Source organism: Sceloporus occidentalis, unplaced genomic scaffold, assembly GCF_023333645.1.
Source record: "Sceloporus occidentalis isolate IW3139 unplaced genomic scaffold, rSceOcc1.0.p SCAF_40, whole genome shotgun sequence".
Taxonomy (NCBI): domain Eukaryota; kingdom Metazoa; phylum Chordata; class Lepidosauria; order Squamata; family Phrynosomatidae; genus Sceloporus; species Sceloporus occidentalis.
The window spans coordinates 2,144,255-2,169,516 of record NW_028317020.1 but is presented as its reverse complement, the minus strand read 5'-3'; the positions used below and the strand labels follow the sequence as shown (position 1 = coordinate 2,169,516).

General features: G+C 38.8%; 1 protein-coding gene across 1 annotated transcript in view; it reads right to left on the bottom strand.

The window, feature by feature from the left end:
* Positions 1–25,262, bottom strand: part of SGSM1 (small G protein signaling modulator 1) — a 52,104-nt gene that overhangs the window by 9,267 nt on the left and 17,575 nt on the right. The window contains exons 3-14 of the mRNA XM_089489533.1: positions 20,879–21,041; positions 20,325–20,477; positions 19,187–19,254; positions 16,949–17,094; positions 15,245–15,376; positions 14,453–14,577; positions 11,375–11,442; positions 10,897–11,060; positions 10,687–10,816; positions 3,994–4,132; positions 1,595–1,659; positions 175–320 (exon numbers count right to left, since the gene is read on the bottom strand). Of these exons, the coding sequence (XP_089345659.1) occupies positions 175–320; positions 1,595–1,659; positions 3,994–4,132; positions 10,687–10,816; positions 10,897–11,060; positions 11,375–11,442; positions 14,453–14,577; positions 15,245–15,376; positions 16,949–17,094; positions 19,187–19,254; positions 20,325–20,477; positions 20,879–21,041 (1,499 nt within the window). The remainder of the gene's footprint in view (positions 1–174; positions 321–1,594; positions 1,660–3,993; positions 4,133–10,686; positions 10,817–10,896; positions 11,061–11,374; positions 11,443–14,452; positions 14,578–15,244; positions 15,377–16,948; positions 17,095–19,186; positions 19,255–20,324; positions 20,478–20,878; positions 21,042–25,262) is intronic.

Here is a 25,262-nt window from a genome sequence, read left to right as displayed (position 1 = left end):
ATCTAGTCTCTCCGTTATGTAGGTTCTATAACTCAAGCAGTAAATCATATACAAGCGTCTATTTTACTTTTATTTATTTATTTCCATTCTTAAATTCCACATAACAAACAAGGAGACGTTTGTCTGCATTTTCATTATCATTAAATGAGGCTGGAATAAAATACACAAACACACCGTGCTGTCTTCTAGGTACTTTTGCCAAATCTCCACAGTCAGTCCCAAGCTGGCATCAACTGGCACATCAGGATACACAATCTTGTGATTGACCAGAGCCGATAAGTGTGTCCGCACAGTAGACAGATGTCTGCAGTAGGCAAGCCCTTATACACAGGCGATATTTAGAAATAAATCATAACGAGAAATTGTCTTCGGATTACAATAAATTATGTGATGTAACGTTCTGTTGGAGGGCTACTGAAAAACTTCTTTATCTTCCACTGCAACTTCCACTCCAACCCCAGCCATCGTTTCATGTTAAATGCATATTGGGAGTCCATTTTGTATGGACACCAGTGCATTTTGCTGCATAGAAATTGATGCAGACGATCTATAGTTATATCTCCTCCTCCAGCTGCCTCTACTGAAGGCAGGGAGTATTTGTCAGTACAATTCTTGTATATGCTCATTAGAATTCCCAAACTCCTATTGAAACCATTGGGAGTACCAACAGCCAATCACAGGTATGCTATTTGAACGCTGATGTGTTTGCTAGCATATGGTATTGGCAGCTGCTGCTCCCACAGATGTCAATATACTTCAACTACAGTGCATCTCAGCATACCACTGCTTACTAGTTTGAGCAGAGGCACCCAAGGGATGAAGAAAATGAGACAGAAGTCTCATTCACTTAACTTAATAACTAAAGAATGCTTCCACTGATTTGCATAAAGTAAAACGCACTGGTGTTTTGCTCAAAATGGACTCCAACATAAATTAAACAATGAAAAAAAAAGATTTTAGAGAGCTATACGGTTTAATATGTTGTCTTAAATCATTCCTTTTATAGATTTTCTATGTTCCAAAACACACAGGGTTATATGGAAAAGTCATTGCAATATTACTTCCCTTTCTATGATTGGCGATGAACGGTGCCCATGGTGCTGTATTTAGATTAAATAACAGCAGATTTTTACAAGGCTATGATTTAGAACGCTTATGTATGATGAAAGAGAGAAGCACAGAAAGAGAATGGGGTGCAAAGACACATTACTCATAGAAAAATACTTAGAGAAACAAGTTGATAGCACAAAGCGATAGTTCCAATCAACAGAAAAAGCTGCAGTGTATCAGAATTCTGATTGTCTAGCAGGTTTAAAATGTTTGTAATGTCATTAACATGTTCACTTTCCAATATAATTCACTGTCTTTCAATGATAAAATATACCCATTTACTATTTCTTCTTTTCTAAGAAATAATGAAGCAGTCTGTTGATGGTATTTCTTTAAATATGAAACCTAAACCCGCAGGGTACCATTACCATTTTTTTTACCTGGTACATCACATGTGAAATTCTAGGAGAAAATACAACTCCCTGGATATATATTTATAACCTGATAGCGAAATAACTCAGAAATGGGTTAAAGAAATACTCACATCCATAAAACGCCCTAGATACAATCTGATACTTCATGTTGTCGCATAACATTTTCAGAGGAGCTCTGAGAAGAAAAAACAATCCTTTAAACACAGATATGATGCTGGTTGTAGAGTTAGTTATGGCTGATATGAAAGGACAAGGCTGATAATTCCTCAAAATAAGAAAAGCAGCGGTATGTATTTCTATCCTAATACATACCTAAGCTGGCTTGTGTTAAGCCAGGCCACAAGGTAAAAACAAAGTCAGGGAGCAATGGCAGAAATACACAGAAAGTCAGAAAGTAAATATTGCCTCAAGTCCTTGTTACTCTAGGCACTCCAGTGGATACATGTGAACTGCAAACAGAACGCACAAAAAGTTGATAACCCAAAATATATAACCAGGGTAAGCCAGGGGGGCAATTGCACCCCTCGCTAGCCCTCCCCTGAGGTCTTCTAAGACATTTTTTACAAGGTTCCCCGGGGGTTCCCTGCATAGTTAAGTTGTGGAGCAAAAACTAAGTTTACTGTACAATCTCCATACACATTGAGGAGTGGGCTATGTACAGACAAGTAATTCTGGTGCAAAGTTTGGTCTTCTCACCAGAGTAACCAATCAGTACTTTTTAAATTATTAAAAAGCTGCACACATTAAGAGGTAGTGGATTCCTGTGAAGGGAAGAGCATCACAGTACACCACAGAAGGTCCATCATAAACGAATTGGGTTCCGTAGCTTCATTTATAGGACACATCATTTCTGCTGTCCCTACGCTTTCAAAGTATTTTTGGAATAGGAGCAGCATAGCTCTCCTATGAAAAGGTGATTAACACGCATTCCCCTACAAAAGCAGATATAAAATGATGCAAGCATTTATGACTACTTTATCTATGTCTCGGCATCTCGCCACTACATAACAAGGACTTTTATAAAACCATCCATATCTTTTATGTTTGACCTCAAAATTCTTTCTCTAGAGGCTAACCAATAAAGTGTTCTGGTCCTCACCCAACATTTATTGACTCTTTAAATCTGGCAGTAGCTCAAAGTGTACTTTATTTAGGAAGCAGGCATCTAGCTTCCATTACGTATGGTAATCTATAGGTTTTTTTTTAGAGAGTTAACCGGACTGTCTACTGAGGAGGCAGAACATTTATCCTGGTAGTGTACTATATCAAATATCAACTCTGCAATTTCTAACATATGTTGTACAACTAGGGGTCTGTATGATACTTGCAGGGCTTAAGGGATTTCCAATGTTGCATCCAAAATAAAGTGTAAGCAGCTAATTTCAAAAGTTTTAAACAGTTGCATTATATCATCAAAATAATCTGAATGTCCCAACTACCGTGCTGCTAATCTGGTGGCAAATCTTGGGAGTCCGTATGGCAGGATTCTAAAATAGATCGAAACAGTCAATGGGATACAAGCAGGGCCTGAGACTCCATCTGCCACAGCATGCTCATCACATCCATGTTCTATTTTTGCTGTTGCACTTTCTCTTATTCCCAGTCTGTTACAGAAAACTAGCAGATTGCAGGCTGAAAGTTTCTTTCGCTGCGACTCCTTCTTCCACCCACCTCTTTCATTGTGCCCCAACTGAGAGCCAACAATCTTCAATCCCCTCATTAAACCATACACACACATTCATCACTCTATACAGGGCTAAATGTAGTGTTTGATAGAACTAGTGCAAAAGCATGACATTTTGACTGTTTTAAGGCTGGGTGATATCCTAAAGAGAGCACAGGACTTATCGTATAGTTACCCTACTGTTCACTTAACATATTTTGTCCATGAACAGTTCTAGGTATACTTAGTTTTAGCCTTATTACCATATTACCCACATACAACTGTGTGTAAAGTGGTTCCTCACAGTGTGACATTATAAAGAAATTAAGTTTCGATAGTACTTTCAAAGTTAAACAAGTTCTGACAAATCCTGTGTCACCCTAGTGGGTGTATCTGAGGTTGAGGAAATATCTCAAAGACGTCTTGGTGGACGAGCTAAATGTTAAAAAATAGATACAAATGCCGACAACGTAAAATCTTTCAAGAAAACCTGTTTTTAGATTTGCAGTCCTCCATTACATTGGCAGTTAAATGTAAGAACTCTATGAGGGCCAAGTGACACAGGCTTGAATCAAGAAGAGAAAAGCAATGCTGTTTCTTGTTGATAATTTTACTAAATAAGAAAATCCAAATATAAACAGTATCTGAACATGTTATTAGCTGGACTCAGGTATCGTGTTAATTGAGCTTTACCTGTAATGATTTTACCTAGAGCCTCCTTGATTGGAAAAATAGTGACTGTGGGATAACAAGTTAGCTGAATGTAAACTCTTTCCCAATGATGGACACCTGGTTTGCAGCATTACCCAACTGCACACATATTTATAAGGCAAGGTAGTTGAATACCTCTCATGATTGCAGCCATTGGAATGACCTCCATCAGAAGATCCGCTGTGAGAACATGAGGAACAAGAGGACTTGCGTGTGCTGGGCTGCCACATAGAAGGAAGCCCACCACCCTGAGTTTCAATCAACTCCTGAGGTGCTGTAAAAAAAACAAAAACACCAATCAGCCCATCAGTTTGCCATTAAAGAATACTTCATTTCTTATCTTATGAAGCAAGACAGCCAATATTATAGGGCATCTCTGGTATAATGAAGAATGAGATTTACGGTTGTTCTAATTTTTTCACATTTGAGAAGTAATTAAACCAAATATTTTTTTGGGGGGGGAGGCACCAAATTAAAGAATTTCCAAGAACTGCCAGTGAAATGCATGACTTCCTTACAATCACAAGTTCAGCAGGTATTTGATTGATTAGTAACTGCCCATGTTTACCACAGTGCGCCAGAACTACTCGTTATACATAACATCTAATGAAGATGAATTAAGTTACCATCCCAACTTCATTTCCACCAGCTCTCTGTGTTGCAGACTCTGATTACATTTGAATATGCAGGTGGTTTAGACTTTCGCATAGCTTTAATAGTTCAGGCAACCACCCAACCTAAAGTAAAAACTGATCCATAGAAAATTGCTGAGTTAACGAAACATGATTGAGAATGGAACTAACCCATGCAATATACCTCCCTACAAACTACATCAACACATCTGTAATAGGGCTGAAACAACTAATCGATAAAACCGATAATAATCGATAATGAAAATCGTTGTCAACGATTTTCATTATCGATTAATCGAATCGATTTTTATCGATTATAAAAAGAGGTTTTTTTCAGAGCAAATGCTCTGAAAAACTCCTCTCCTTATATAATCCGACCTCAAACAGAGATCGGATTATAACACTAGAATCCAGATCCCCGCAACGCTGCAGGGGACCTGGATTCCCCTCACTGTCAGCCGGTCTCTCACTTCCTTCTCTCTCCCCCCTCCCATACACCCCTCTGACTCCTCCCCCTCCCATACATCACTCTGCCTCTCTCCCGACTCGTTACTGACAGGCACTTTGCAGCCTCCGCGTAAGTGAAGGGCAGTAACGGAGGCTGGCTGTGCGCATCGTGCAGACCCCCACCGGCTGACAGAGAATCATCCTCTCTGTCAGCCGGTGGGAGTCTGCATCGCACAACTGCCCTTCACTTACGCTGAGGCTTCTATGAAGCTGCAGTGAAAGTGCCTGTCAGCAACAGAGCCGGGTAGAGAGGCTGAGCGGTGTATGGGGGGGGAGTCAGAGGGGTGTATGGGAACCACCCTCCCACACACCACTCTGGCTCCTCCCCCTCCCATACGCCACTCTGCCTCTCTACACGGCTCCCTGGTGTCTTGTGAACCTCCGTTGCTGACAGGAGGCAGAGTGGAGTATGGGAGGGGGGAGGAGGCAGAGTGGAGTATGGGAGGGGGAGGAGCCAGAGTGGTGTATGGGAGGGGGAGGACCCAGAGTGGAGTATGGGAGGGGGGAGGAGGCAGAGTGGATTATGTGAGGGGGGAGGAGGCAAAGTGGTATATTGGAGGGGAGGAGGCAAAGTGGTATATTGGAGGGGGGAGGAGGCAGAGTGGAGTATGGGAGGGGGGAGGGTAGAGGAGGCAGAGTGGAGTATGGGAGGGGGGAGGAGCCAGAGTGGTGTATGGGAGGGGGAGGAGCCAGAGTGGTGTATGGGTGAGTTATAGTGGTGTATGGTGGGTATTATGAATTTCAGGGCATATAGGGGGTATAAGGCATATCGATATTAGGCATATCAGGGGGGCATAAAACATATCTGGGGGTAAAAGGTATATCAGGGGGCTCAGTGGCATATAGAGGGTATAAGGCATATCGATATTAGGCATATCAGGGGGGCATAAGACATATCTGGGGGCAAAAGGTATGTAGGGGGCTCAGTTGCATATCACTGGCATATAAGGAGTATAAGGCATATCAGGGGCACAGTGGCATATCAGGGGGCACAGTGGAATCTGGCATATAAGAGGTATAAGGCATATATGGGGGCAGAGTGGCAAGCTGGGGGTCAGATGTGCATAACTGGGGGCAGTTTGGTAAATAAAAGAAAATATAAACAAGGCTTTTTTCTCATAGTTTTTATTAAATATGAAAAATAGTTAACATATGAATTAATATTTACTAATAACTTTGTATTAAAACCTAGTTTGAGAAACACTGTGTTTGGGTTCTTGTAGCTTTTATTATTATGTCAGTAAAATAAGAAGGTGAATAGAGAGAGAGAGGCCATTGCAATAAAGAGATGAAAGTGTAAATTGTACGTTTTTTATTACATTATTTTAAATTGAAAAAAAATTGCATTTTTTTATCCGATTAATCGATTAATCGAAAAAATAATCGGCCAACTAATCGATTATTATAATAATCGTTAGTTGCAGATTTGCAGCCCTAATCTGTAATGACAAACACTGCCCGTCACAACAACAAAACATACACAATACAAAACATACATATGCAAATGTCGTGTACATGATACAGTGAAAAATGTGAAACCTCAAAATAAAAGTACTGAAGGGGAACTTCAAAAAACCACACCAGCCAGAAAAACATTTGCAATAAATATGAATAACCATTTCAACATTAAGGACACCGGATTAAAAATGGACATAGGTTTCCTGTCACATTACCAGAACTTTATTCTAAATGATACATTTTCCTAATATAACAGACCTCAATTTACTTGTCTAAAGATATATATATATATATATATATATATATATATATATATATATTTGTTTTAACAACTCCCTCACTCCCTCTACTCCTCCAAATTATTTCACACTGGCTAAACATATTTACGGCCACCTTAAACTGCTGTGACCTATCCCTTATCAGCCTCTAACCTTATACTGCTGCCCATGTATGTGTTTAGTATTGCTAACAGAGGGTTATACTCTCCAAAAATAGTCCTTAAAATGGAATGTTAGTGCAATTAAAATGTATTATTTTATATTGCAGTACTCTTTTTTTCAATAAGCATAGCTTTAAAAAACACACAAGCAGGTACACTCGTCATCCAATTCATTAAGTTGATCCCTTATGTTGATGACATTCTGGGCCTCACCGCATTCCATAAAGAACATCTCGACAAAAAATGATTATCCACAAGATGTTGATCGTCATGTAATAATTGTAGAGTGATTATTATGTGTTGTGCACGCATACATGATACTGAGGTGACAAGTGTACAGCGCTACGGAATTTGATGGCGCTATATAAAACAATAAATAATACTAATAATAAGTGTATATACAAGTAATGCCAGTGTGTGCTGCAGGTCAAATATCAGCTGTTTTGCTCCAAGCCAGATAAGCTAAAATAGCGAAATCAAAAAAATCAATGAAAGCTTGTGCAATTATTTTGTAATTATTTTAATTCTACTCACTGCATAAAACCAGCAAATTGGGAAGGGCAGACCATATTTTTACCATTGTCGTAATTCTACACCCATCCATCAGCCCCTGAACTTGGTTAAAGCAGGTGAAAAAGCAGCGTAAAGCAGGTAGACATCATGTTGCCATTTGCAGAATGAAATAATAATAATAAATAATAACAGCAATAATACCGTAATACCCAAAAAATTAACCAATGAATAGGTAAAAAGGTATCAATAATTGTAATATTTTCTGTAAGTTAAATTTATTTTTAATACAGCAGAAAAAGACAATTTATATTCCTCACATTGAAGGCCAGATTTGTTCAATACAGAGCACTTGGCAACATGTAGTCTGGGTTACTTTGCTTGGGATGAGTGATATTACAGACAGCAGACCCGACATGGTGCAGAACCATTCAGCATGATTTTGGACCTCTGCATCTTGGCTTGTTGGCCTCTTGGATCTCAGGAGGAAAGTGGAGGTGGAGTGGGGAAGCTGTATGAATGAAGGATGAAAATGACGGTGCGGAGTAACTACAGATAGAAGGAGATGGAAAACACAAGATGAGATGACACTTTGCAGAATATAAATGAGGGGGTCTGCCCAGTTTCAGAATCAATCGCTGAACTATAAGATCAAGGCCTACACTGCTAGACTCACGGGTCTCAACTACGAAACTCCAATGAGAAAGACACTGAGTTCAAAAACTGCCCGCAGAGCCACTATTTGTTCTGCTTTACAAGATAGAGCCCTATAAATTGAGAGTCTTCACCAGTGGATGTCCCTAAACTGGAGCTCTCAACATTTTTGTTAATATTATCACATATGTTTTTAATAATATTGTGTTGTTTTCTGTTTTCACATAATGTTGTAGACATCTGCATATTTGTCAAGCATGTGTCTCCTAGCTCTGTTAGCCCAATTCACTAAAGACGCTGACTTCTTATACTGCCTGTGGTAAACTACAGAATGTCATAAGCACCCATCGGAAAATCTATGAAGGAAACTCTTTAATTGTAGAAGCAGGAGTCATCAAAGAATCAGCTCAATGTGGGAAAGCCACCCAAAATACCGTGACTGACAACAATGCCTGTTCTCCAGGTCTGCAGATTTAGATTATACTGTTCTGTGGAATTTATGAGAGTTAGGTGGTGGCCGCTGCAATGGAGTGTGTGACAATTTGTAAACATTGGACTGTGTGTTGTAGGCTGGCAATTCTATATTGCCCTAAAATGTGGACTTTAAAAAAACAATAACAATGTGCCTTGTATGACATTTCCATATTATATTGTCCCTCTCAATCCTCCTTTATGTCACTTTAGATAGTAATAATGTAAAATGTCATCATGCACAGAGAATGTAACATGTAAAATAAACTTGTAGACAGACACTCAGCAGATGAATCCGTGCCAGATAAATTTGTTATAAAAAGCGCTATTACCAAACATTGGCTCAGCTTTGAATGTTGAAAAAGAATTACCGTACTGACATATTTAAACTTTACAATACCATATTACCAATAGTGCAAGTGTACATATATAAATTGCTACCCTTTATCCAATGAAAGTATTTGATCCAGGTAGTTAACGTGGTAACTACTATAGAAATAATAATAAAAGATGCAGTCTACACTAGTAATTACATAGAATAATAATCTGAATAATTAATATTATTTAGGGCTGAAACAACTAATCGATAAAATCGATAATAATCTCCTCTCTTTATATAATCCGACCTCAAACAGAGATCGGATTATAACACTAGAATCCAGATCCCGCGCAACGCTGCAGAGGACCTGGATTACCCTCACTGTCAGCCGGTCTCTCACTTCCGTCTCTCTCCCCCCTCCCATGCACCCCTCTGACTCCTCCCCCCTCCCATACACCGCTCTGCCTCTCTACCCGGCTCCGTTGCTGACAGGCACTTTCACTGCAGCTTCATAGAAGCCTCAGCGTAAGTGAAGGGCAGTAACGGAGGCTGTCTGTGCACATCACGCAGACCCCCACTGGCTAACAGAGAATCATCCTCTCAGCCGGTGGGGGTCTGCATTGCACAGACAGCCTCCGTCACTGCCCTTCACTTACGCTGAGGCTTCTATGAAGCTGCAGTGAAAGTGCCTGTCAGCAACAGAGCCGGGTAGAGAGGCTGAGCGGTGTATGGGGGGGGGGAGGAGTAAGAGGGGTGTATGGGAACCACCCTCCCACACACCACTCTGGCTCCTCCCCCTCCCATACGCCACTCTGCCTCTCTACCCGGCTCCCTGGTGTCTTGTGAACCTCCGTTGCTGACAGGAGGCAGAGTGGAGTATGGAAGGGGGGAGGAGGCAGAGTGGAGTATGGGAGGGGGGAGGAGCCAGAGAGGAGTATGGGAGGGGGAGGAGCCAGAGTGGTGTATAGGAGGGGGAGGAGCCAGAGTGGTGTATGGGTGAGTTATAGTGGTGTATGGGGGGTATTATGAATTTCAGGGCATATAGGGGGTATAAGGCATTTCGATATTAGGCATATCAGAGGGGGCATAAAACATCTGGGGGTAAAAGGTATATCAGGAGGCTCAGTTGCATATCACTGGCATATAAGGAGTATAAGGCATATCAGGGGCACAGTGGCATATCAGGGGGCACAGTGGAATCTGGCATTTAAGAGGTATAAGGCATATATAGGGGCAGAGTGGCAAGCTGGGGGTCAGATGTGCATAACTGGGGGCAGTTTGGTAAATAAAAGAAAATATAAACAAGGCTTTTTTCTCATAGTTTTTTAAAATAATCGTTAGTTGCAGCCCTAATATTATTCCCAAATAGTGAGGAGTCTATAGCATTAAAATGTATTCTGAGTATAGAGTACCAGCTACTTAAAGAAAATTTCCTGAAAATATCTTTAATGATGCAAAGGGCACACAAGGGGGCATATTGTAATGCTGGTAATTTACTGTGAGGGTGGGTACACACAAGCTGCAGCTGGGTCCCTTTACATCAGCGGTTCTCAACCTGTGGGTCGCCCTTTGGGGATCAAATGACCCTTTCACAGAGGTCGCCTAAGACCATCGGAAAACACATATTTCACAATATATAATTACCACATAATTTTATGGTTGGGGGTCACCTCAACATGAGGAACTGTATTAAAGGGTCGCGGCATTAGGAAGGTTGAGAACCACTGCTTTACATAATAGTGCTTCAAGACAAAACAATATTAAGGTCTGAATAACTGAAAAGTAGAATATCAATATCATTTGCAACAATATTTCCTGTAAAAGTGACATTTTCGTACCATACTCAGACTGAGTCCCTGGGTAGATGATTCTGAAAACATAGTCAGTGGCTTCATCTTCTTCTTTGTCTGAAGCTGATTCGGAGGAACCTTGGGGGCTTCGTTTTCTCAGCTTGGGGAACACCTTCCCCTAAACATAAAAATGTATGGCCAAGTGGGTGAGCAGACAGCAGGAATATTTCTCAACCAATATTACTCCTGAGGAATTACCTTTCCCCTTTGAGACCACAATGGAGGATCAAGCTGCCCATGTGGGAGAAGACCATTCTCCAAGCAGGAAAGAAACTGCAAAAGATGTCCTCCCCGAGGGAACCTCAAAGGTGGCCTCTGTATTCCATCTTGACTTACTAGGACTACGGTGCCCCCGCTGTCTACTGTTAACAATAAAACACAAACAGAAAAGTCAGTATATCAGGGAAGTTTTTTGGCATTGGTATATGTTAAAAATCCAGTATGGAGGCATGTTTTCTAAGAGTTCTAGATGAAAGGGCATGGTCAGATTCTCACTAATTTAGTTGACATCAAAGTACTGGCAAATTGTGTTATTCTATATTATGAGTCCTGCTTATCCTTTACCAAACAGGCAGCAATTTATGCAAATTGTAACATATTTAGACAGTAATTTACATATAAGAAACTTATGTCAAAGGTTGCTTTCTGGGGCAGTTAATGATGTATGACATCTTACCTTGTTGATGACAGTGCAGGTATACTATTTCTTCTAGGCGAATAGTCATTGCATAGTCCCAATATACACTAAAAATAAAATACATACAACTCAAATGGTTAGACAGCTATAATGCCAAAGTTAGAAGACAGAGTTATAGCAGAACAAAATGTTTATTTATTATACTTATCTAAACAAAATAACACAAACGTGATATTGTAGTTCTTTTCCTCCCAGTAGGCTTGTCTTACTATCTACAACTATCTTTATTAAATGCTTAAGGTCTGAAATAGAAGCGAACATGTGTGGTTACTTCATAATCTAATATCTTTAACTTTCGTTTTACAGCATGGAAATGAAGAATTCTTTGTTTCTAATGGATGAATAAATAAGTATCGCTGCTCTATTCCCTGTTGGACAATATTTGTTTTATTCTCATAATTTATTGAATACACAAAAATAATTACTACCTAAGTACTCACCATTCAGTTTTTATTGCATACCACCTTTAATCCTTTAATATGTGGGTATATATGAGAGAGAGGAGAGAGAGAGAGAGAGAGAGAGAGAGAGAGAGAGAGAAAGTGAGAGAGGATAGAGAGAGTGAGATAGACAGAGAGAGAGAGAGAGAGAGCGGGTCATGTGGATGAATGGAATGTACAGAGTTGCCTATGTTCCCCCAACTTTGAGATATATGGACCGCTGACATCTGCATGCAGCGATGTACTTACAGGTCACACACAGTAGGAGGGTTTCCTACTGTTCCATAAGAGTCCTACTCCTTTAGGTTTCTTCATCACCCAGAACAATGTGATATGACATCATATCCTAGCACTCAACATTAGGATGTGCTATAAAGGTACTACAGGTGTCTACACAGACTTCTAGAGTACAAATGAGCTGGTTTTAATGGTGCTGCCCTAAAACTATTTCAGTAGTAATAATGTTTAAATGTATTCAATAGATTATGGGTATTATGAATAAATACTCTTTTTTTCCAGTTTTTCTGTGCTTCATTCTCCTTTGCAAAAGCACTGCGAGATCTATTGTTTTAAAAATAAGGTGTCATAGTATGGTTAATAACAATGTAGTTAATAAGGCTGAAATTCATAAACCAACCAAGATGACACATTCAAAGCCATGCTTAATTACTCCCCAAATCCTAACTAGAGATAAAGTATCTGCTCCATTCATGACTGTGTTGGATATTTTTCTGTTGCCATCTTTATGGCATATTGTTTCACTGAGTTTTTTAATGGGTTACTCCCAGGGTGCTAATTATGTTTGGAATTACTGAATTTCAGCAGTGCTTTATTGTGCATAGTTATAAAGTATATATTTTTTCCCATTTGTCCTCGATATCACAATCACAAAAAAACAAGCAGCACCAAGACGTAGTTTCTTCTTTCTGAAGCATTTTTACACTCCACAATATGTCATTTTTATGACTCAACTGTTTGAGTCTCTAATGCGTCAGGATGAGTGCTCTAATGTGCTGCAGTTGTGTTCTGTATTGTGCACTGCAGAAGAGGCATTCATCTCACAGAACCCCATTATACTCAATCCTGCTGAACAGATCCATTCTAATGTGGTTTGTCTGCACCAGTATAATTCCATGAGACCGGAACGGTGTATGTATGTATGCAAGTGTGTATATATATATACAGTATTTGCTCGATTATAAGACAACGTTTTTTTCAGAGCAAATGCATGTCAGGTCTTAGCCCGCTCTAACAATTAGGTAAATATAACCTCAGATGAACAACGCAACATGACATTACACAGTGTCATGATTTGTTCAACAAAAATAAAGTCAAAATGGAAATGTGTGAAAAACTTACTGCTTCCATATGAATTAAGATGCTAAATAGTAGACAGGTGCTGCTAATCAAATGCCCTCGATTATTTGATCATCAGCCTGTGTGACCACCTCTATAAAAGCCAAAGTTTTAGCAGTTTGCTGGTCTGGAGCATTCAGTTGTGTTTTAACACAATGTCAATGATCTTAGAGAAGCAATTGTTGCTGCCCATTAATCAGGGAAGGGTTATAAGGCCACTTCCAAACAATTTAAAGTCCATCATTCTACAGTGAGATAGATTATTCAAAAATGGAAAACATTCAAAAAAGTTGCCAGTCTTCCTAGGAGTGGACATCCCAGCAAAGTCAGTTGTGCAACATCAAAAATATGACGGAAAAATATAAAACCAGATACGGGAAAAAAATATAATTAATAAATATATAGAGCCAACCATAAAAGTCTTCTATAAAGTCCATCGCTTGCAGGAAGAGATGCAGGAAGGTCCAATGTGCCCCTTCTTCAAACATAACAGAAATAGCCCTTATTCAGCGTCCTACATTAAAACGATAGCAGGCCGAGCATCATAGGAGCTGTAGTCTCACAGTAGTTGTGGTGCTCCATGAGGTAGTGAGCATGGCATTTTTGTGAAATAAATGAATCCTGACACCTAATGTGTTGTGTTAAAGATGCTTTGTGGTTTTCTAGGATCCTGAAGACGGAACAGGCCACTGTCCGAGACTGCTTATTCACAGCTCCCTTAAAGACTCTTCCATTACTGATAGTTTTGAGGAGAACTAATGTTCAGCCTCCCTCTCTTGACGCCCTCAGCCCTTCGACTTTAGTTACAACCCTTTTCCCTGCCACACTTTCCAACAAACTCCAGGAGTGATTTCTAACAAAAGATTTTTTTTTGTGCGCCTGGAACTTTTTTTTACTGTTTTGCCATGATTATAATTGCGTCTATGTACCGTGTCTTGTGTCAACGCATACTTGATTATTAGTACTTTGTTGTGTCTTTTAAATCTGTGAGCTATGATGTTCATGTACTAATTTATTACTGACTGTGCACTCATGCTAGGCCTGTATATTCTTGGTTATGCTGTTCTTGTTTGTGTTCTGCACTGCGTTGCAGTAATCCTTGAAGATGACATGTATGTTCCATCTTGGACTAAACTTCAGGTTAGGCTTTTTACACCACTGCTACACAAAACTGCTCCTTGCCAAGATGACAGCAAATCCATTTAGTGTATGATTATCTCGCACCGGATAATTAATCTGAGAGTGAACAGAAAGCAATTACCTTTTCTCATAATCTAAATCTCCTACAGAGCCATTCATGAGCTGGTTCGGGGTCCATTTTAGGGTCATTGTATCTGCAGTTTGGTGGAGCGATAAGTAACCTGGAATTGCTTCCATATCATCTCTCTGAGGAAAAACCAGACAAACAAGAATGTTTCAAAAGCCTCATAAGTGAACAGTGATACAAACACAGATAGATTGCCTTGGAAATACTTTTATTGGCATGCAGTATGGTCTGTGATAGGATTTATGATGAGAGGGATTTATACTTGCATCAAGGTTTGATAATTCACCAACAACTACTTTTACCTACCTCATGCTGCGCATGAACTGGTGCATTGCATTTACCTGTACCTTGTATAGTACAATTATACATGGAATAAAGCAAATATATATATATAACCATTTTTCTTTTACATGTTCAGAATTCAGAGACCTGGAAGCCCTGCTCCAAAACGTGTGAATGTACAGAACACATTGTGAAACGGTGGGGATATGCTTCAAACAGGCATGATGCATCTTAACACAGCATTTCATCATTTCGACATTCAGCTCTTAATGAGCTGTAACTGATATAAAGCAATATGCATTTATCCCTCTAAAATGTGTGACTTAGAAGTGTGTTGGAAATGCAGGGGAATTTATAAGCACACTTTTGTGCTCTACAGAATTAGAAAAGCATCAATCTAACAGATTTGACAAAACACGCACAAATACAAATACACAAATACCTGCTATGAGTTAGGATGATGCACTGTAAGTAAATAATGTTCTGACTGAGCGGTCTACTTACTGGCTGAACCATTACGTTATTTTTTCCATAAAGTAGAGTTGTCCTTGAATTTTGGTGTAGTGATTCCACATAATCGCGCGCTGACATGGATGGTCGGTCATCCATACTTCCACTTGAGTGCCTTTTTTGAATCTGGTTATGTAACAAAAATAAATACAATGTAAAAACTATGTATGAATTTTAAAGTTGAACATGGCAAATAAAGGTGTTTGAGTTGCAAATAACCATCCATTACTTAACATACAGGAAAACAATGTAGCATTTAAAATGCTAATACAGAAGTCATCCAGTTCTGTATAACTTAGAACTTGTGTATCAACCAGGAACTTTTATTATGTATATTCCAGAAATCATGTACAACCAAGAAATTCCAGAAACCATGTATGAAAACCAACACTGAATCCACTTTCTGATGTAGGAAAGGGCATGGGCAAACAGGTGGAGCACAATGCAATGTATATATATTAAAGGGAGCCGAAGTTACCACAATGAACCATTTTTGGTGGGTCAAATGTAGCAATCCACCCACAGATCAGTGCAGAAACAGACACTATTCACTATTGCTCATACATGTCGAAGAGAAACAAAGCGGGTATTTCTCTACAACAAAAACAACTTAACAGAATGTTAGACTCCTCGCCACTTTATCTTACTGTGTGGAGATGTAATTAAAATTCTCCACACTATGCCATAACTGAACATGGAAACAGCCACAAAACGTGAAGGACCTTTTGAGTAGAGGTTAATGATGCATAAAACCACTGATTTGAGCTACACTACATAGATCACGAAGACCTCTTAACAATGGGAAGCATTACATTTTTATACACTTCTATATTGAAATGCAAGATGCATAACTAAAAACACAGAAAAAGCCACTGATTATAATAATACAAGATGTGGCTTATTATAACAATAATTGTGACATGTTTGTGGCGCTATGGCCCAGACTTCCCAATTTAACCTTAAGAAATATTTTCATAAGGATTTGCAATACTGCATAAAGTATAAAAGGAGAACATGTTTCCTCATGGTAGGAATGACATCTGTACACAGTATAATCCAGTGGATGGATTCCTCCATTACGGTATAGTGATTTTATAACTATTTAGCTAGTACGGTACTAAAGATTACATGTACATGACAAGGATTTTTTTGATTTGGGCTTTATACTGTTTACCGCCATTAAGAATACTATTGCATCATCAAGCTGGCATCATTTTAGCGGTCAACATTTTAGCTAACTGTATCTCTGCTTTTCCCTGTGCTGTTGCTTTACCATTGTACGCCATTGTGGAATATGCTGGCACTATGTCAACCAATTAATAATCATAATAAAAGTGTCATTGGTCCTAATTGCTGCAGTGACAACATTAAGGAGCTGTAGATATGTGGGGCTGCTGCTGCCTAATGGCCAAGCCTCATCCCTGCTGGTGGTGGTACATGGTTATGAGACAGCACTAAGCAAACAATAAAATACTCCCTAGGTTTCTATCAGTATATCTATCATCTATCAGTATATTCATAAAAATCTCTTATACCTTTTTCAGTTGACCCCAGTACAATTTTTTTAAAACTTCAACATATGACCTGCATTAGAATGTTTTACAATTCTAAGATAATAGGGTTCTGATGGAGAATGAAGAGTGTGTTACATGCGTTACATGCGCAGTGTGGCTAGGGTGACGTATCATGTTTACTTACACATAGTGCAGGCCTCTTGGTGGGTGAGTCTTGACGGCAGTGGGAGCTGTGGATACGATGCCTTTGAACAAGCTCATCTGCAGAAGGGTCAGTCCAGAAATGGTCTGCCGTTTTCATTTTTGTGTATTCCAGGGCACATGGACCAACTGTTCGTAAACCACAGCAGTCAATCATCATACCAGTTCTGTTCACCATTAAATATGTTTATATTCAAATTTTATTTAATTCATGCAAATTTAGATAAATCCTTTTTTTATATTTTACAGACAATTTAGCTTAGCAGAACTGAATTGCTTCACTGAATCCACCATATTTCACCTTAGTTGCCATAATCAAAGGAACAATTTAGTAGAAGGAGAAAGGTTTTGTAATGCCATTAAGTATTATTACTATGACTGCTCCTATCCCTAACAAATAAATCAGATTTTTAATAACCAATATTACTTTTTTAAATCAAAAATTAGATACCAATTATTTAATTCGCTTGTTATTCATAATACAGGATCTGGAAAGAAGACAGATCCAATTTAACATGTGCAAAATCTAATTTAGTGCAGCTTGCAAGGAGCAAGCTGCATTTCAACCTGCATCTCTACAGAGGTTAAAGTGCCTGTTCCTCTACTTGACTTAGCAAATGTCATGGATGTAGCAGCTTATTGTCATAGAAGGAAAGAGTTTTAGATAAACAGACTGGGTGATGATCCTAAGAGATGTAATGTCTCATCAGATGGACAATTACAGTTTGCAATGTACGCTGTCTGTACTTAAATGAGAGTTGACTTCTCTCTATTCTTAACATAACTAAAATTATGTATTAAAACTACCTATAGCTTTTGCCTTTTGTTTTATCTGAGTGAAGCTAAGGTCCAGTAGTGTACCTAGGGGGGAATTTCCCCGGGGGTCACTCATCAGGGGAGTGCCACCAGGGCCAGCCCGTGTGTGCACCCCTGCAGAAATGGACCATACTGTTAGCTGCTAGAGGAGCAGGGCCAGAGAGTGGGGATCATGTGTGCCGGTTTCTGATGCTGAGCACTGGGACATGATGTCATATACTAGCACTGAAGCCACACCCACCACCCTTATTTAGCAGACAAAGACAGAAGAAGAAGAGGAGGAGAAGCTTCGCAAAAGGAAACAGGAAAGTCATTGTGAGAGTGTGAGAAAGAGTGAGTTAGAGTGTGATAGGAGTTGTGCTGTACCACAATCAATGTCTGGCTTAGTATATAGTGATGGATGTTATGCTGTACCACTGTCAATGTATTGCTCAGTATATAGTGATTGGAGTTATGGTGTACCACAGTCAATGTCTGGCTTAGTATATAATGATGGAAGTTATGCTGTACCGCCAGCAATGTTTTGCTCCATATATAGCGATGGGAGTTATGCTATACCACCATCAATGTCAGGCTCAGTATATAGTGAACAAGAATATAGCTTTGACAAAGTCTTTGATCAATTTACAGTAATGGGGGCTCGAAGGCAGAGGATGTAAATCAATTTTCCTTTGTAGAATAGAATGAGTGGTCACTTTGGACCTGTGTTTTTTTTTTCAAGTTTTGTTACGATAGAAAGCAGTATTATCTGTCCAGTAAATTCTATTTATTTAAACATATTTAATGTATTTTATTATTCTTATTTGTAGTTTTTTTCAACAGTTCACATTTTCTTGTAGGTTTTTACATTTTAAAGTGTGTGGGGGGTGCATATAGGATCTACCCCAGGTGCTAAAAAAAGATGAGGTCTAGAGCAAAGGTGGCAAAACGAGAATGTCAATTAATTTCCTGTTCTGAAATAATTTTGTTTCTCCTCCCCATCCTTTAAAAAGCTACTAGATGAAGCGACCACCAAGGTAGAACAAAAACTTAACGAAAGGGAAAAAGACAACCTAATGGTGAGGAATAAAAATGCAGAACTTGATAATGGGTAGCTGAGATAGCTGTTCCCATAATACACATAATGACATAATATGATTTTTTAATACATATATTTTATGTAAATTATCATTTATTTATTCAGTGTATTGAACTGTAAAATGTAAGATTTGGAAATATTTGCTTTAATACTGTTCAAACATTTTCCAGAAACATGTTTCCAATAAATGTTATGGTAGTAAAAGTTTTTCTTGTATTAAGGCACATGAATGCTCAGTACTCGAAGCCACTAACTAAAATCTGTAAATATTTTAAAACAGTAATCCATCTGGGCCTACAGAGACAACACATTTATTAGACAGTTTACCCAGCAAAGAAGCAAGGATTGGTCCTTCCACTGGATCCATCAGAAGTGCTTCTTTTTCATAATATTTGCTGAAAATGAAAAGAAAACATATTTGTTTCAAATCTATTCTAAAGTAATGGGGGAGTTGCACTGTGAGTGATTTGAGTTATAAAAGCACCAAATGTAGATTGCACTTCTAAGCTGCCTGTGAACTAAAGTCTAAAGAAAAAAACAACTTACATTTATGTGTTACTTTGTATTAGTTGGTGCTTCCCATCTAGGTTCCAGGAACAATCCAATGTCCCAGTCCCAATCCAATGTCCCAGTCCCACAAATGAAAATGCAAGTAGTGCAACAATAATAAAAAAAATCACTTACTTTAAGGAGAAGCTGCAGCTCCTCCAAGGTCCAAATGTGTTGTGTCATTTTATGGTGCTTGAAGCAGCCAATCATTGGCAAGTACAGTCTCCCAGGGAAATGATTGGGACCACTACATGTCAATGCACAAAATGGGGTCTCATTGGGGCCTTTGAAACTCTTGTGCAAGTCAATACTGGTGCTGACTGGCAGTGAGTACAACGTGCATATAAAATGTCAAGTAGTAGATGTTTTAAACATATCCCCTTCAAGCCAAGGAGTAGGATGGCGGAGAATGCATGATGGGATCCTGCTAAATCCCTCCATCCATTTGTAAAGGTGATAAAAAATTATCTAATGGGGACACAGCTATCATATACAACTGCATATAATGGCTGGAGCGTCCCTATGAGTAAATTATTGTAGATTTTGCTTATATTATTGTGTTATGATTTAGTGAGCCAGGAACTCTCAGAACTCACTGCCTGGGCATGTAAGTATCAAGGTAAAAAAAAAACAATTAAAGAAAAATACAAAAAAATCCCTTGCAGTAGGATACATATTTATTCTACCTATTTAACTTATCTTACTACATATGTGTTGAATTTAACAAAAACAAGTCACATATCTTCCATGTACTTTTATGTAATAACTGCAATAGATTCCTAAGACTGTGCAGTTCATTGTGGAAACAATGGTTATACTACTAAAAAACTGACATCTATAAATCAGTCGGTCAGCAGATGCTTATTGAGGCTGGGAGCTTCAAACAGTGCTTGCATCCCTACTGTATTACACCTACCAGCAGTTCTCCACCAGATGAACTACTATTTTATCTAACACTTTTTCTATGAGTGCGGTCCGAATCCACAGATGTTTGATTGCTTGTGGGGAGAGATTTGGGAGTCTCTGCGTCTTCCGCACACTGTCATGGACACCTTGCATCTGATTCCTCCTAGTAATAAAGAAATATCATTTCATATATTAAAACATAAGATTTAAAATTAAAATCTTAAAATCAGAAATAATAACTTTAGCATGTAAATTACATTTAAATCCCAGGGCTATTTTAGTCCTACTAGATAAATCTGCTGATTATCACTTTAGTCAAAGAAATCTAAGTGGAGGTCATCCAGTTGGACCTGCTTAATAGTCCATGTGTTTTACTGAATTGAATAATTGATTTAAATGCAGCCTGCACCCCTGATACATTTCCTATAGTTTCAAAAGGTATATTGTCACCCATATTGTAAGATTTTCAGTGTACTTTAGCACATATTGTCAAAGCACTTTAGCGGACTATAATTCTCCAGCTCTCTGTCCTTGGCATTACCTAGTAGGACAAATTGCTCTTACTTGTTCTCCAATAGTTGTTCGAGATCTTGAACCTTTTTAGAAAGTTCTTCTGCAAGAGGAAAGGTCTTCCCCACTTTCATAAACAAGGCAGCAATCTTATTGCTGCGTAGGAAGCCAGCAGCCCTTCGTTTCAATCCATGAAGCACACAGGCTTCAACCGCAGCTGCAATAAAGAGTACTTAGGGTAAACACATGCCTAAAATCTGAAAGTAAAACATTAAATAGGAGCTGGTAATAAACTAGTGTAGTCATCAGAGTGTCTGAATAGAGGGGCATGTGCAGTTTACGACATGACCAAATGCAAACCAAGGTGAAGCTTCAAATGTTCTTCATTAAAGATCAAACAGCCAAACTAATGCAGGCAAGTTCCGAGTTAGTCTCATACAAAAAAAAAAATGATGATACACACTGATGTTTCTTAGTTGAAATGTTTTACCATAGTGCATGAGAAATTGTTAACATAAAACCTTTATTCTGTCTATCACAGGTAAGACAAAGGAGGCTTCAGAGGATTTTTCATGCTTATTTATAATTCAGTAGATTACGTAAATCATTTAATGTTGCGTGGAGACATGTTGTCCCAGTGGTTTCGCGGTATTCATAAAACCAAATTTTAGGTCTTGTCCCATCTGACTTTTTGTGCCGTTATAGCGCTCTGCAATCAATGCTCTTACAGAAGTATTTAGCAAGTGTACAGGTGTAGTTGGGGAACCTAAACTTGGAAAAGAAACATCATTTTGTGCTCATTTTGGGTTCATCTTTAACATGCTAAAAGCACAGCACTGCCAGCCATAGATAAGGTTGGTAGCCCAGCTCTCCAAAGGGACCTACAACACTGAGTGCCGACAGCTCTCCCTGCGGTATAAGCTACAGAAGATTGCAAATGAGCAGCTAAACTTAAAATCTGCTTGTGTTCAATATCATTTGCCAGAACAGCTCATCCATATGCTAAAAGGCACTGTGTGAATACATATAGCTTATCATATCCCCTTACTATACCTTAAGCAGATGCTGACGCCCCCACACCTGAACACAAACAGGATACAATGTGCTGCTTCTCAACACAAGATATTGTTATGATTCATTCATACATGATTAATATTGTCATTGAAACATCAGATGAAAAACATTATGGGACCGAACAACACAATGTTAACAAACCAAACCCAGCCTAACTTTCCATTTTTTATTCTTCACTTCAGAGTAGTAGGGGAAAGAACTGTCATCTACCAGCAAAGCTTAAACAGAGCTAACCCCCCGCCGCCCCCAAACTAAGCATTTCCTTAAAAATATATACTTTGCCTAATAGCTCTTGTATAAAACAATAGAATAAAAACATAAGGCACTGCCCTAGGCTCATCATCAATTTGTAGAACGAAAATCAACTCCTGTATCAGATTTTACCACTTTCAGCCATCTGGAAACATTTTGTTTTATTATATTTACATGTTAAACAATGCAGAGGTGCTGCAGAAAGCGATGGATGAACAAATCTGTCTAATGCGGGTTAACACTCACCTCCATTTTGTTTTAACAATGTAATATAGAAACTATTGTACATGATATCAGGTAACATATAAATGGTTATGGCACAGTGTTATGGCACAGACTCTCGCTCTTTCCTTGTAGGTTTCATCGTCTATAAGCTGCCTTGGTAGAAAGGTATAGGAATGGCTACCTGTAAGCCCAGGATCAGTTTCCATCTTGTGTCTGAAAACGTGGCGAGTAACCAAACAGCTTTGAGACTCCCTTAGGGGAAGGGTTGCAATTTAACATAGGGGTGAACCTAATGTAGATGGGGTGAGGAAGAGTTTTCCCCAAGTTCAGAGACAAAACACAAATCATGCAGCATGGAATCCTGTTATGTCTAAAGTTCTAAGCATTTGTGTCATTAATGTTTCCCAAGGTACATATACTCAGTACTTAATGAATGGATCGCTAACCAACAGGGCCAGGTGACACTGCCAGCTGTTTCTGTGTGGGTCTAAAAGTAAATGTATGTCTGTATGTATCAGTACATAACCACACATCAAAGGTGCTAAAAGCACATAACACAATGCTAGCGTGTCATGCATAAACCTTGCAATGTGTCATGATACACACTCCATTTTTACTGCATATGTTGGTAAGTGGTGTTACCCAGGAAACAAGGGACTTTCAGGTTATGATAAACAGCATGGGGAGCTTAAACAAAGCTTGTTCACTTCACACCTCAGAAATTACATTTTAACTCTTAATCGTGCCGGAATATTAGGAACTAGAGAAGAAACAGTGTTCCTTAAATGAACTCTCCAAGGTCCTCCTTCTGTGTTATTTGGATGCGGACACCGTATCCACTGCCTAAAACTTAATCACTTAATGGCTGGGCACTGTGTGTTCTTCCAGGTGAAAACAATACATAATGAGCCATAGGCTAGTGGTGGGGGTAAATACATAGATAAATACATCATTATGTATGGTTTCACCTGGAAGGGTAAATACATAGACCTTAATATGTAGTTGGTCCTTTCTTTGCAGCTTTCCACAATATTTTGACATGCTTCTGTGGCAAGGTCCATAAAGACATGTTTGAGTAAGTTTGGCGTGGAAGAACTTGGCTGCCCAGCACAGAGCCCTCACCTCAACCCCATCAAACACCTTTGGGATGAACTGAAACAGAGATTGCGAGCCAGGCATTCTCATCCAACATCAGTGCCTGACCTCACAAATGTTGTACTGGATGAATGGGCCAGAATTCCCGTAGAAACACACCAAAATCTTGTGAAAAGCCTTCCCAGACGAGTGGAAGCTGTCTATGTATGGTATTTAGAATGCAATGTCATAAAAGTCCCCGTTGGTCTGGTGTCCCAATACTTTTGTCCATATTGTGTATCTTAAGGATTGCTTGGTACAATTATTATTAGTATTATTATTAATTACAATTATTATTATTTATTATTCTATATAGTGCTATCATATTCCGTATCGCTGTACAATGGGTAGACAGGACATAACAAGTAGTACATAGAATAACAATTTGACTTACAGAAACAACAAGTGAGGAGGGCCCTGCTCCAACGCTCTTACAATCTAGAGATTGCTTGGTTTGTTATGAATGCAAGTTGAATTTCACACTAGTGACAGATCAATACAGGCTATATCTGTTATCGTATATACACAGACAACATCAATCTCGGAAATAAAGCTACTCCTCAGACTTAAATAGACTGAGCCCGCAAGGGATACAGTGTTTACCGCTGCAAGCCCTCATTATCACGACTCCTGATCATAATTGCTAAGGATGTTTCCTTCTTTTTTAATATTTCCAGTCCTTCGGCAAATCCCATCAGCAAACAGGCTTAGCTTTACAGATTCTATTCTGTTTAACAAGACATGGAAAGGTTTTCATTTGCAGATTTGTGCATAGTAGTAGGATTCAGGGTAACATCTGATGCAGGATTATCTTGGTTTTTTTTACCACAATAACATAAATATGTAGCAACCAGCAACAGCATACTTGGTCTCTTTTGCTTTAACTTGGGGAATCCACTGAAATAATGATCAAGGGATTGGGTTGGGCATAGAACCTCTGTTTTTCTATGGTTTTGTTTCCTGGGGTGAGGTGGGAAATGCAAAGTAGTTACCAAGGAAACAGAATGTGTCATTACAATTACTTTTGTACTTATACTTTTATAATTTTGGCCTTGGAGTCCAACCGACCATTTCTCTTCTCCAATGATAGATAGATAGATAGATAGATAGATATGCAGGCACACATCTTACGTATCTTTTCATATAAAACTGATATGTTAATTCTTGAACCATTGTTCATTTAATGGTATTGTCTGTTGAGAGCATGGATCCAAGTCTCACCTATGCCTTCTTCAACAACAACAGAAAGGAAATGTCATATTCTGAACTTGTGGCTTTTTCAAAGCTCACTAAACATATTATGAACAAAAGTGGTCTATTCTGATGATCACAAATATTGCTTTATGTGTGTGGCTCCTATGCTATAGGTTAACATACTAATCACACTCTTAGCACTCCCAGCCCTTACTATTCATAGCTATGCACCAAAATTACTCAGAAGCATCCCAAGAGCAGCTAAAGCTCAGGATGCATTAAACACATGAATGACAATTCTTTTTACTTGAGGCCCTATGATGATGACAAAATAGAACAATACTAAAATTAAAAGTGTGATGCAGGATTAAATTAGGGCTGCAACTAACGATTATTTTAATAATCGATTAGTTGGCCGATTAATTAATTGATTAATCGGATAAAAAAATGCAATTTTTTTTAATTTAAAATAATGCAATAAAAAACGTACAATTTACACTTTCATCTCTTTATCGCAATGGCCTCTCTCTCTCTATTCACCTTCATATTTTACTGACAT